Source organism: Liolophura sinensis, chromosome 8, assembly GCF_032854445.1.
Source record: "Liolophura sinensis isolate JHLJ2023 chromosome 8, CUHK_Ljap_v2, whole genome shotgun sequence".
In the NCBI taxonomy this organism is placed as follows: Eukaryota; Metazoa; Mollusca; class Polyplacophora; order Chitonida; family Chitonidae; genus Liolophura; species Liolophura sinensis.
In genome coordinates this window covers 11,707,986-11,722,780 of record NC_088302.1, presented here as the reverse complement: position 1 = coordinate 11,722,780, position 14,795 = coordinate 11,707,986, and the positions used below count along the sequence as shown (strand labels likewise).

Sequence of the window (14,795 nt, the reverse complement as noted above, 5' to 3'; positions counted from 1 at the left end):
TGAAATATCATTTGAAATGTGATTGCTGTTTGTGAAATCAATTTTGCATTTTAAGGATTTCCAATAATAATGATTGTTTACAAAATTTGTCAGTTTTATTTAAAATCATGCGATTCTTTTTCTTTCCCACACAGGCTGAGTTGGCTGCCAAAAAAGAGGAACTCCAGAGGCAGAAAGAATTCTTACAGAAGCAAGTGGATTTCTTTAACGAGCACCGGGAGACTTCCACAACGTCTGCTGCGGATAAGAAACCTCCTCGGCCCCTAAGTGGGACAGCTCTGGGTAAGGTCCAGTCGTCCTCAAGCTTCTACGTACCCTCAGGATTACCCAGCGACCAAATCTCCCATAAGCGGTCTGCATCCGCAGAGTACCCACATACTGGGGGCCTAGAAGCGGCAGCCAGCTCCGGACCTACGTACAACAAGCACGTATCCCAGCCTGGGGGTTCGGGCCGCGACAGCCATGCTAGACCCATGCACCGCTTCTCTGTGGCCAGCTTCTCGGGCACCCACGGGCCAACGGACGCCCAGAAACCCCAGCAGCAGCTTCCCATGCACCTGCTCAGCTGCACAAATGAACAGAGAGTTGGCTCCGTTAACGCTGTTCCACAAGGCGGCAGTGTGCAGCAGGTCCTGCCCTTCAAACTCGCCAGTAATTCCGGGGGCTCTCCCGCAGCTCAGGGAGGTGCTGGTAGTGCTCAGGGCCAGGCTTCCCAAGGCTCACCCAATCTCGGCCTTCCCACCCACCTCTCTCAGTCAGGTCCCAAAGTCAGCAGCTCCACTTCATCCAGTTCCGGTCTGGGTCAGGTGATGAGAAATCGGTCCCTTCTGAAGCTAGCCGAGCCAATCTCGGCGAGTCGGGCACGAACGACCAGCCAACCAAATGTAGAGAAGGTGACCAACCCAGGCATGCCTGCAGAACAGCATTCTACACCTCAACAGTCTGCACCTTCGGGAGAAATCTACTTTTAAGGTAACATCACCTTCCACCTATAAACTGCATGTGGGTTTGCAGGCATATTTTAATATGGGTGACAAAACATTTTCGACACACACAGATGAAGTTAATTTTTTGACAGAGGATAAATGGGCTGTTTGGGGAAAAAATCCACATTTGCTATAAATGAAATCAAATTTACTAAGAATACATGTAGCTCAAATTGTTGCTTCTCAGTGAAAATCAGACTCACACTTGTACGTTTGTTAAAATGATCCTTAAGTTTGACAAAGTTATAATGCAACCTGCTTTAGAAATTTTGTTTGAGTTATTTTAGAAAAAAAAAGGCAAAAAATTTTATGGATTTATGCTTATCAATTTTTTCTGAAAAATCTCTGGTATAGCCTCTAAATGTGAATTACTCTCTAAATTTTTTGTTGCAAAAGCTTTTACATGTATTACATCTGAAAAGTAATGATGGCAAAATACAACTTCTATGTTTGTTCTGAAATAAAGGTGTTTTAGTAAAGGGGAGTGGGTAGGGGTTTTAAGGTAGGGTAACACTGTGTGGTAAAAATGCAAGTTTGAGCACAAAAAAAAATATCCTGTGACCTTTATTGCCTCTAAAAATGTACTTTCTGAGGTGAATTTTTAGATCAGATACAGGGAAATAAATAATACTAGTCCATATGCTATTAGTGGTTTGTCTCCTGTCACGCCTTTCAATCCATAAATGTTATCCAACGAATACTGAGGATAAAGATTCTAAAGTATTGTGGTCAGACATTTTTTAATCCTCAATGTTTCTGACTTTCCCCTTTTTTGTCCTTTTGCAGGTTGTACCTCACCAAGTGCCAAGACCTATATTTAGTGGATTTCAAACCATTTTCCAATTTCAACTGTAGAACAGTTCATTTGTCAATTCAAACACATTCATTTTTGATGAGTCTTGATGATGTTTAATTGGCTGAACAGGTAAACATTCTACTCCCTTATAGACAAGCAGATCAATCTTGGCTTGATCGGACCCTATGGATTCCTGAAGTCTGTGTGTTCTCAAGATGGGTTTTGATGGACTTGCTGCGTAAAATGGTATTGAGAGGAAGAAATGAAGATGTGCTCTTCTGTGGCTTCATACACTAGGCCTTTTTGGTCTTTGTTGTTTACTGTGTCCACCTTGATAGTTATCAAGTCTTAAATTGACTCAGCACAATAAGTAAAACCTATTAAGGACAAAGGGCTTGCCCATTTCACCAGTAGTCTTTTATTTGCGGTACTGTTTTTTTCTCCTTTACTTGGGAGAAATTAGGTCTTTCAAAGCATCCGAAGTCAGATTTCTATTTTAACCTTTACTTAAATCAAAGAGACCTGGAGCTGTATCTATCTCCATTTTTTTCACATCTAGTTTCTTGCATACCTAATTGGAACATTTTAATTTTTTTTTTTTGAATTTGACATTTTGGTGATGTTTTAAGTCACGATACAAGAGGCATGCATATATTTATATTTGATCACAAGACCTCCTGAATGGAAAAAATAAAGTCTTCAGGAGATATTATGCATGGTTTATTAATGGCAAATTTGATAGGTAAATTGGTTATCTACATATGCTATCTGTACGCACCAGGATCTTATAGAGAGGGTACACTAAGGAAGTCAAACTGTGCAATGGTTTAATTATAGGATTTGTAATCATTTTACTCAGTCCTGAGATAAAAAGGACTTTGAAATTGTGTTAAATTATATCTTTGATTATGTATTTATTACTATATATCTACATGCTTTTAAGTTTGTTTTGCATTTGTGTGTGTATAATAAATGTGTTATATTAGAGCTGGTCTCAAGCTGAAATTACTATTACTGTGTACAAATTCATTTAATGGTTGTTAATCGGTTGGTGTTTTTCTGTTTTGTTTTCCCCTTTACATTCACAAATGTAAGAATGGACTTTTCAGAAGTGTAGTAAAATGCAGTTAACTCAGTTAAGACCAAAAATAACTTCTGTTGTACCTGAAATAAAATGCAGTTAATGGCGAATCATTCCCAGGTACAGTAATCCTGGTCCAAGCTTTATAGTCTGCTGCCCATTCCTGCTTTTTTATGAGGTTTTTGGAGTGAAATGGTCACGTATTACACATACAAGAGATTAACGTTCCATCCAGCTTGGACCTAAGTCAACATTGAAAGGGAAAAGATGCCACATTACTTGAATTGCAAAAGAAAAAAAAAATCACTTGTATTCTTCAAATTGATTTATTTGAATGGTTTACAGGAGTACTATCCCTACCTGTATCTGAAGAGTAGGATGTGTAATCATAAAGCTGTTGGGACTGTTTTCCCTCATGATAATTTTGATAGTTCTGTTAAATTGTTTCTTAAAAGATTCTCTATATTTTTACTGTAGTCCAAAATAGCCTTTTCGCTGATCCCTGGTCTGTGTTTTGGCATTTCTGAGAATTGTTTGTCTGTTGTGTTTGTTAATTTACTTCTACTGTATCCCAGTCGGTCTCTAATACATGCTCTAGTTAGGAAGAGAGGTGTATGGCCTGTTAGTTACATTACTGTTTCCACCCCACCCCCACCCCCCACCCCCATTCTGCCCTCATGGCATAAATCGGTCTTCCCTGTGATTATTTGTTTTTCTTTGTAAATATACAGAACCCCACATAATCAGGAACTCTGCTAACTAAACCATGTTTTGAAGCACTGAAATTGCACAAAGCTGTTTTATATGTGTGTCATGGGTTGCCCTGGTGGAGGTAGAGTTGGGTTTAGTGTGGTTCAGGTCTGTTCATTGGAGTGTGGCTTGTGCCATATATATTGAGTCATTCTCTCTGTCTTAATGGTTGGCCATTTTTACGCCAGTAAGCAGACAGCTTTATGCCATATTGTATAAGTAATAACGTTTTAAAAACATTCTTACATGTAATATGTACTTGCCCATGGGCAGCAATATGCAGTTTAAACTATACAGACAATTTTTCTAACCTTTTCTGGAAACACCCTTGTAAAGCTTCTATCAAAGTGATATTTTTTCTATCCGGTCCTTTTTATGTCTGTTTGTTTAGTTTTCTTCTGACACTGTACTGTAGAAAGGTGCTTGTACATGGCGTCTGTACTTCCTAGTGCTGCTGTGATGTAACTTCTGTATAAACACGTCTTTGTAAGCGGCTTGTGGTTCGTCAAGGAGAACTCCTTGCCCCTGTTTTTTTTTCCCTTGGGCTCAAAGCCTCCCCTCATGGATGCAATGTTCTTTGCAGATTTTTATAAGGTTTACTGTAAACTCTTACATTTGTTCCTTGTTCACCTTATATGAAGAGCAGCAGCAGTTAGAAGCATATTTATAACCGTGTCCGTATAGTTTTTTTATGCAAATTTCGAGGTAACTTTATATCTGAAAATTCCAAACCAAACTGTCTTGTTAAAAATTACATAGTGGAACTGAATATTGTCCAGCTAATCAGGAAAATTTGTTTAAAATGACGTATTTTACTGCCCAGACTTCTAAGTGTTGTTTACCAAGATTCAGTGGTGAGTCTTCAAGCACAGCCTCACCCAATGCCTTTACCCTCTAGATGTGCTTGGGATATAAAACGTGAACTCCAATCTGCGGTTATATTCTGTGATATAACTGCAGTGGTAATGTATTTAAACCATTGGACATTGCCTGTATCCTGTTAGGGGATTTCGCCTCGCGTGATTCCTTTTGTTTCGCTTTATATCCCACACGTGGGCTCCGTACATGGATTATGATGTTATCAAGTCGCAGCGACAATTACAATTGAATAATTGTATGTGTAAAAAGCCTGTACATGTAAAAAAAAAATAGACCCACTGTAGTTTGTAAATGAATGAGGTCATTTATATAATGTCAACAAATTAAATAAATGTACACAAAACTAACAATTTGTTTGACTTGACTACATCTGTTCAGAAGTGGATTGGATACCTTTACGGAAGTCATTGGCCACAATGCGATAACTATAAGATTGCTGGTTTGTCCAGATTGAGGGTTGTTTCTTGCAGAAATAACAATCGTTTGATGATACGTTATGTGGTATAAGTGAAAACCTTTGGAGTACAGCATTATTCCCTCGTATAAAGTAAAAACCGAAATGGTTAAAATATTTGTCCTAAATATTCTGTACCTACCCCAGAGTTTACCACTGAACTCTTTTTTTTTTTTTTTTTGCCAGAAGAAGATGACCAAACATTACAAAACGATAAAACATTATATTCATCGGTTTTCTTCAAAGTATATAGTGCCCAATTAAAGAGATGGTGTGGCGATGATTTATACTTTAGATTTGTCCCTCCCCCGGCCTCAATAGCACAGTTCGTAGAGCGTCCGCTTCGGGAGCCGTAGATCCAGGGCCAATCCTGGGTCGAGTCACACCTAAGACTTTAAAAGAGGAAGTTGTAACTTCCTCGCTTGGCGTTCAGCATGAAGGGGATAGTGCAACGACTGTTTGACGCGTGTCAGTATAATGGCTTGGGCGGCGCGGATTACTTGCCTTCAGTAAGGCGTCTTCGTGAAGCAGCACTAGATAAAACAGCGGTGGAAATCTGTGCTGTAACAAGGAGGCACAGTACATGCACTCTAGGATTCCTTCGTCGTCAAAAAATTAAGAACGACGTGAAACCCCAAGCACTCACTCACTCACTCACTCCCACCATAATGCTGGCCGCTGTGCCATAATTAAAAAGTACGGCGTAAAATATCACTTAAATAAACAAAAATAGTTTAGCATGGATATTGGATGCCACACCAAATGTAGTGTTCCCAAATACCAGGGAAAAGGTAGACAAACCCAGGTGAAGCTGGTACTGTCGTGTCTGGGGATTTAGGAGTAAAGAAAGAGTGAGGCACCATCGAAGAATCGGTACCCAACATGACGCTGTGTTTCAGACTGTCATCTAACCGGTCAAAGTAATACGTGCCCTCTGCACTTTTGTTGATTCTGTCGCCGTAAAACACCAGATATGGCGTTTCGTTTCATATTTTGTGCTCACCGGGCAAAGGAAGTATGTATCCTTTGCATTTTTGCAAAGCATCAGGCTCAAAAGACAGTGGATGCACCGCTCTCTACTTTCGCTTTATATCACTACCACCTCTAACAGATTTTATACTGGAATCTTTAACAACACCAAAGCCAATGGGGTCACGGACAGGGAATGATGTCAGAAAACACAAACTTAACCTTTGTTTCTACTTCATACACATGCATTGTTTTTATTAAAAGTATACACAACATGCATGATAGTGACCAGCACCTGAAACAGCTTTCCTGACGTATATTAATTATAGGTCGGCGGGAGGAGATTAGTGATAAGGCTAAGTCAAAACAAGTCCACGTGTGTCGCTCAGGCTCCAAAGGTCAAACTTGCCTAGTGGTGGCAGTGGTGTCAAGCAGGCATAGAGAGGGACGCAATCGCTGTAAGGAGGGCGGCCGAGACCACTGATTTTCAAGTTGTAGGTACCGGTAGTAGTATATGATCGACTCCCAATAGAATCTGGGTCTCCCGCTTAGAGACAAACGCTTTAAAGCCACCGTAATGTGGTTTGTTAATATTGGAAGCTATGTTAAACACTGACCAAGAAAATAAACGCGACACGGACATCTACACTGACTCCAGACACTATTGAAAAACCCTCCAAGTAAAATTGAAAGTGTTCCCACATGAACCTTTGAAATTCGTCTGTCATTTATTCCACGAACATGTCGAAAGCTCGAAAATCCGGTTCCAAAAAGCAGAAGTGTTGAGTCAGTTAGCACTAATCCTCGGTGGCTGGCCTTATAGTCTCTATGCATGGTTGATGTGGCAAAAACAAACTCTGTTGCTTAAGCGGTAAGATATATTAGAGTTTGGCGTGTTAACTTAAGTCGAACCGGATAGTGGTCCATGGTATCGGCAACTATTCTTGTTTGCGTAGCGAAATGGCACGAGATTGAAATGGTAGGGGCGTGAAAAGGGGGCATAATGTTCGTGAGTAATGGCTCTAACCGGTTGGACATTGTCATGGAGGACTTCATTTGGCAGCGTTCCCACTCAGGCCTTTGCGTGACTCGAGACCAGATAATGATGCGCCAATGCTCTTTCCAAATGGGATCATTGCTGGGGATCAAGAAGCCATACGTCGGCTGGATTTTGTTGATTCTAGCCTCCCATACTAGTCCTCCATCGATTCTACTCCTGTCTGAATGCCTGTCACTGATCCACCATCAGTACAAGTCGAATCTGTAAGTTGTGCAGCGTATTCTTAACACGTCCGAGGTAAGTGGTAAGTCTGACTGCCTTGGGACACGGCGTCGCCCGACTGACAGGGTATCGGCCACTCGGTACAACGCGGGCAGATTGAACCCTGATACTCCTCCACTGATATAATATGTCTTCTTACTAACTCAAGGACCCCGGGGAATAAAGATATAGACCTACTTTAGTACCGATAAAATTGCTCCGCAGTCTCCCCACACTGTGCCCTGTTAGTTTGCTCATCCATTACCAGGTGACCGTGTTTGGTATCCAGTTCCAGACAGTATATATTTGTGGCCAGAAAGCCTTGTTTAGAAAATGTTGTACGCCTGGAAGAGGGCAAAAGCATTGTTAGGCATGACATATCCACTTTTCAAACAACAATTGCAGATTCGCAATGGATACGATATTTCGCCCAAAGTCGTCTTGCATTCAGGTCCATCGTTAAGTGAACTACCCATGTTAACTATATATTTATTTTTTATTTATTTATTTTTCATTTACTTATTTATTTTTCATGTATTTATTTATTTTTTGTTTGTTTGATTTATATTATTTTATATAATTATTTGTTACGCCATTCTCAATAATGTTTCACTCCTACGACGGCGGCCAGCATTATGATCGGAGAAAACCGTGGGCAAAGCCCTGGGGAAACCCACGACACTCTGCAGATGGCTGGCAGCCCCTCGCACGTATGGCCGGAGAGGAAGCCAACATGAGTTGGACTTGAACTCAGAGCGACCGCATTGGTGAGAGGCTCCCAGGTCATTGCGCCGCGCTGGGACGCGAAGCACCTCGGCCACTATTTACTTATGAAATGGCAAGTCTTAGACTTATTTTGGGACGTGATAGTGTAAAAGGTAACAAAATTCTTCAGTTTGCAGAAGTAAATGAACCATATGAATGTTTGATCAAAGGAGGCCACCCAGGTGAAAATATTACATTTTATCTGCGTGGAGTCACAAAGAATGGTAAACCTACAGGAATAACGAAGGAAATTCCTCGACTATCTGTAGGAAATGACACATAAAACCTCACCGAAAGGAGGAAATTCGAGAAAAATTGATATTCACTCTTTAGAGTCATTCTATGCCGGTGTGGTGTTCCTATCTTTGTATGCCCCTGTCCGCTAACCCATTAGGTACGCCAATGACGCATGTGTACGACGCCACGAAGAGGGCAGTGGACACCGAAAACAGGATGTGGTCACTTAACTACAGTAGTTATGAAGACTACTTGAATATTTCCGGATATCCGTTATACAGATGCTCTTTTCACAAAGAGAATGTTTTCGGGGTGGGGTCTGTTTGATCTGTGTGAAATTTAAGCGGATAGAAGAGGCAGAAATGTAGACAAATGAAGAGCATTGTCTTTTGTATTGTATAGAATGATTTGTTTTTGTTTGGCTGACATGACAGTCAGGGTTGTCAGGTACATGTCCACAGGCAGCACACGGTATATTCCCCACTCATGAACTTGACCGCACTTGTGTAAGTGCGACGGTAAAAAAGTCTATACAGGAGATTTTTTGGCAAAACATTGATCAGCGCAAATCCAATCAAACCTTTGCTATTATCTCAGAATAGCCTAAATAATTACCTTTCACAAAATTATCAGCACGTGTTACCGTTCAAAATCGTTATTTTGAATTTTTTAAACTTTATATAGAGAATCGCGTTGTAATCTTTTAAACCATTTTAATACTATAAATAGAACAGGTATAAATCTGATATTTACATCTGAAAAATCTTCTGAGCCGTTGTTTGGTAAATACAGAACATTTGATTTGTTAGAGAATATGGTGTTTGTGCCAATAATCTCCGATGTAAACGTTTCAAACACTAGTACATTCTTGTGCAATATATTTTCACTTCCCAGAGCTATCATGTTTACATCCCACTCTTAACATTTGCATTCCACGTTTCATTGTTAGTTCCCGTATAAAAATATATTTCAATGCCATGCATGTTTTTGAAACCTTTTTTGTTCTTGCCCTATTTTTGTACTGACAGTCTGTTCCAATGGCTGCATTGCTGGCTTATCGCATTCTAAGCCGATCGCCCTGGTTTGCTGAGGATATTATAATGGATTTCCACTCGAGGTTTGACCTTTCTAAAGAGGTCGACGGTTCGAATCCGCCTCGCGCTGATTCCGCGGGGCGGCTTTACGTCAGGCGGTTTGTCGTGTGTCAGGTAAGATGCAGTGGTTCCCACCGAGTTTTGTTCCGTTCTTAAACTCAAAACTCTGGTCGCCACCTTAGCCGTTAAATGACCTTGACTTTTGTTGAAATGTTTTCAATAATTGAAAGTTTTAGAAGCATTTTGACAATATTTCTTTGTAAATTTGGGATACGTTCTTGGAAGGTTTGTTCTTAAACTAAATTGCTTTTGAACGTCTTGGGACATAGGATATTATATCCTTGAAAGTCGTTGAAAAACTTTTTTTTTTTCATTAGTGGGAAACCCTGCTAAAAATGTTTGAGAGCGTCATTAGACATCAATTAAATAAGTAAGTTAAAGAGATTTTTTGGTCCATTCTGTTTAAGCTTGGTTCAAACAGAAGGTGATAAGCGCAATGTAACTGGTGTTAGTGTGCGTTTACGACGGAAAGCTAATGACACAGGAACAAATGCAGGATGGGTAGCTCATCACGACGTTTTATTATGTTTCAGTTAATCCTTCCTTTAACAGTAGTCGTAAAAACTGAAAGCGAAGACGAAATGTATTTTATGACGCCTACTTTTAATTATGATCATTCTGCTTTATTGCGACAATAAATGTGGTGAGTGCCAACATTCTGTTTATCAAAGGAATTCTTCACAAGATAATAAAGCCAATTAGCTTTGTCAATGAGTGTCATAATGTCTTAAATTTCTTACTGCACGTCTTTCTTATTCACGTAATTGTTTTTTGGTATGTTTTTTTTCTGTATGCCTACATTATCGTCTTTTGCATCTTTTTGGTGAGTATTTTCAACTTACTGAGTGTGAAAATGACATTAATACAAATGCATTTATATTGATGATTCATTCTAAGATGCCATAATATGTAAACTAAGCGACTTTGATAGGTGCTATCTGGTTCATGCGGATGCCTGGAAACATCACTTGAGCAGTTGATTGGTTGATGGTCTGTAGGCGCGTGGCTGACGTCTGTTACAGTCTGGCCTGTAGTTAAGCTGTTATCGATGGGCCGTGGTTTAGCACCTTGTGGCAATGTGTGATGGCGTGCAGGGAGAGGAAACCTGTGGAGCCACATGTTCGTCCCGTCTGTTTCCCCTGATCGCGTTAATGCTGTTACACGGGTCCCCCAACGCCCTCAGCTGTTATACATCACAAGACTTCAACATCCACTGTCAGAATTGCGGTTGGCGTATTAGCCCTTGAAATTTGCGGCGTGTCCTGCATCAAGCCAGAGACTATGGTCGTAAATCACTTCAATATTTACCACTGTTTTGAACTACAACCATACCCCTTACGAGAAAACCACTTATTGATCACGCCTGGTTTGAGACGCTTGAAGCAGTGGCTTGGTAGGCTTATACGTAGTGTGTGACACGAACAGACACAAACGGGTGCTTTTCGCGGTTGGTGCTCTCTTTGAATTCAATATCTTCTGACGTCATATATGTATCAAATAGCTCCTCACTGACGCACCCTTCCTATGCAGTAGTGCAGGAGCGTAATACTGTCGTCAGCAAGATCTAAATTATTTTTCTATTATTCTTTAACCAGTTCACATTATTACTCACACTTTGATTTTATGTCTTTCCACGGAGAGTAGAATCTTGGCTCTCTTAACGATTCCTATGTGCACAGATGGGTATTGAGGAAAAGAGATTGAATACCCAATTTTCGAAAAACTTTCAAATTCTACGATTAATTTAGAGTTACCGTCACCCTTACCATTGAATAGGTTTTTTCTCAATACGAGCAACAAGTACACACAACTTAATCGACATCAATTTTGTGGATGAGAACCGCAAAACCTAGTTTGGAGACACAATGAGCGAAAAAGAACATGCATGACGTCGAAAACAAAAGTAAAAATATCAACAAAAAAGGTGTTATATTTGTTTTTTATGACTGTTTGTATCTTTTGCAATAATTTATTTTTGCAATAACATATTACTTCAGGTAGTCGTAACACCAACCTAGAAACACAACTCTGTGGTGCATTTTACTGTCAGAGAAACACGAGAAAGACCCTGTCTGCGTGCGTGTATATATGTGCCTTTTGGACTGCCGAAAACCGTATACTGGCTTTAGTGTCAAAACAATGGGATTACCTTAATATGCACTCTGTCAAATATCCAAATAGTGGACCACATTTACAGAAAGGGCTGTTTCTTGTTCTCATATTTAGATTAAGATATATGGTTTCCTCCAAAGTATAGATCTAAGACACTATATAGCATAGTGACAAGTTGTTTGTTTAGCGTATATGACTCATAGATAAACTGTCTTCTGTTTGACCCCAGCCCTCAGAGCCGTCTCGGTCCGAGATAAGCGCCAAAGTTCAAAGTCCCCAAGCCGTGTTGTTAAAATAAACTTCTATGAAGAGTCACGTTTGTCTGTCTCAAAAGATATTCTCTCAAAAGACCCTTAATAATAGCAATTATTCAAAAAAAATTTGGCCAAGTTTGAGCAGATCTCTAGAACAGCACGTTCTGATGACAGCAGCTGCAAGGGAACTTGGCCAGACGTTGCACGTGCGCGGAGCACGCTGAAGGTATTGTAGAGCCACCAATTCGAACTTTCTGGTTGACATTCACGTCTGTTGTCACAGTGTGAGATATATATATAAATGTGGGTCGCAAGGTGAACATTTTGTCTGTTTGACTGAAAAAATTAGACTAATTGTACCTTGACCTACTAGTGCTGTCCTACCCAGTTACTATTAGGCTAATGGTACGTCAAATAGCACCTCCACTTGTGACGAGTATCGAATGTCTCTCTGCGCTGAGGAACGGTATTGGATGTTTTTGAACGGACACCGGAGAACGTGACAAACAATTATAAGATTGTCCACTTATTTATTCGTCAATTATAACTTAATAACTTTCTATACGAATAATTTGCTTAACACAGCGTATAGACCTACACCAAAATACACTGTCAACAATGTCGGTCAATGTGTAAATGATTCATGCAGACCTTCTGGACCAGTGACGACTAGTAAATTGCAAATAATATATTTTATCTAAATGTGTTAAGTCATGGACTGTTGGCTTAAACAGTTAAATGAACAGTTGGAATAAAAACTCTAAAAGAGACCGTATTTCACTGGTTATATGTGTGACCATTTGCCAACTACCACACTATTGTCGCTGCTCTTGTTTTACTCTCTATGCGCTAAACTGATTATTTATTATGTTTTGTATTGTATACATGCACGGCTTATTGACCTACGGTGGTGTCCTCGCCGATGAGCTATTATTGACTGCGTTGTGCAAATGATTCACTGACATTTAGTTTAATAAAACTCTATGTAATTTAGGCACGCAAATCCTTCTATGAGTAGTTTTTGTAGCCAATGAGGTTAACGTCGCACCATTAATCCGATCATTCCACGATTCTTCATCACTGTATACCAGGTCAGTCCTAACCTTACAATCTTTATATAACTGCTTGGATGAACCATTACCCGAAGACACCAGAAATCTTTCTGTGTTGTGCTGAAAATTTACATAAGTTTTGGAACGCCTTGACGTCTTTGGTAGTGCCCGTCATTCATGTTTTAAACAATGTAACAGTTTTTTTTTTACGTGGTTGACGGTTAGATAAATGATTCTGGCAACTTTGATGCCGCCACGTTCCAAAATCCAAGGAGATATGTCATGACCTTGAAAGCAAATTCATTAAATGTCCAGTTTTGTGCTGCTTATTTTTGTCAAAACAATCAGCCTCAGATTAACCAGAAGTAGACAAATATAACACAACCATCATTAATGTATTCACTTTCAGTTTCACATCAAAATCCTTTGCACTTTTTCCTTTTACGTGACGGACTTGTTTAGAAAGGACCTTGGCCTGCACACAGAAATTTGGGAATCGAACGCATGCAAAATAGCCTCTCGATCGTCTGTGGAAGACTGGATTCTGTAATTATCCCCTCCATGACGTCACAAGTGTAAGTGGGCAGTGTTTAACAGACTTAGACATAAGGTATATTCATTTATTTATTTCATTGGTGCTTTACGCCGTACTCAAGAATGTTTCACTTATACGACGGCGGCCTGCAGCATTATGGTGGGAGAAAACTGGGCAGAGCCCGGGGGAAACCGACGACCATCCGCAGGTTGCTGGCAGACCGGAAACATAATATCCTGGGATTAAGAAGCTGACGTGTTCAGCTGTTCTGTCTAGGCCAGACTATATTCATATGGTGTATGTTTCTGACTAATATAACCCGATAGCTATAATGTACAGCATCAAGAGCATTGCCTGATACGTACCAGGCGATTTGAGCGCGGCTCTTATCGACTCTGTCCTACTTATTGGGGCAAAAATTTGATCGAGAAGTGATTTAACCCTTGTATTCTTTTCAAAGTTAGTTCAGGGTGCAGAGACGCCGGTGGTGGTTGCGACACACTCCAGACCCGTGACACATAGCGTCAAGGGTTGGGAATAAGTATAATCATGGATTATCCTGCGTAGTCAATTCAGGAAGATTGCTCTTTTTGTGTTCTAAAATTTCTTCCATATGTAGGGCGAGACAACATTGGTTCAGTTAAGTTAACGAAACGTTCTTTCTTCATCAAACGCCTTCCTTCAAATTTTCTGATGTTTCACCAGTACGCGTCTCTCTTAAGAAGCATCACTTTTTATATCCAAGTTTAATTTGCTTTAGCCCTGAGATAGGAGCGGTGGAAGCGCTACTGCTTATGTATGTCATATACTTGGGTGAAAAGTTGCCATCAGTTTTAGGAATGAAAATCACCGGGCTAAAATTCACCTTTTTTGGAATTCATCTGCATGTGCCTTAGTTGATTGTAACTAGCACGGCAACATACCATTAATGTATATCACCGACAATGGCAGTTACTATTAATTAACCGTGCAACATCCCTCTTCCATAAAGCTCTACCTAAGGCTATCTAAGTTGATTTTATAACTGCATCATGGCAATGTGGTTTAAAATGGCAGCCGGGTTGTGAGTTTCTCTCGTTCTATGCCCGATTTCCTCCCACCATAATGCTGGCCGCCGCGTCGAATAAAAGTGAAATATTATTGTGTACGGTGTCAAGCACCAATCAAATAAATAAATGAACAAATATTAAATTGTGTTAACCATAAGTTAGCAACTCCCAACTTTGCATTGCATGTCCGACATCAAACTTTTGAATTTGTAAAATGAGATGTGGATTGTGTCTGAAACAAATTCTTCGTGAAAATATCAGCTTTTCTGCGAAATCGTTTACATGTAGATGCGCAACAATGGTGCAATATTAAGACAGCTTATCGCATAACGCCATTGCTTCCAAATGGCTTTTAGCAACGGCATGGCTGGAATACTACCGAAGTAGCGCAAAACTATAACCATTCATTTTTCTTCATTCCATCGGCATATACAGATTCCTGTTTTAAACATGCCCTCGCT

At 40.1% G+C, this 14,795-nt stretch overlaps 1 protein-coding gene across 5 annotated transcripts in view; it reads left to right on the top strand.

Moving 5' to 3' along the window:
* Positions 1–4,836, top strand: part of LOC135472312 (A-kinase anchor protein 13-like) — a 177,856-nt gene extending 173,020 nt beyond the window's left edge. For all 5 annotated transcript variants that reach the window (XM_064751764.1, XM_064751768.1, XM_064751765.1 and 2 more), the window contains 2 exons: positions 135–972; positions 1,773–4,836. In XM_064751764.1, coding sequence (XP_064607834.1) covers positions 135–971 — 837 coding nt within the window. In that variant the 3' untranslated portion in view covers position 972; positions 1,773–4,836. The remainder of the gene's footprint in view (positions 1–134; positions 973–1,772) is intronic.
* Positions 4,837–14,795: the final 9,959 nt, after the last annotated feature.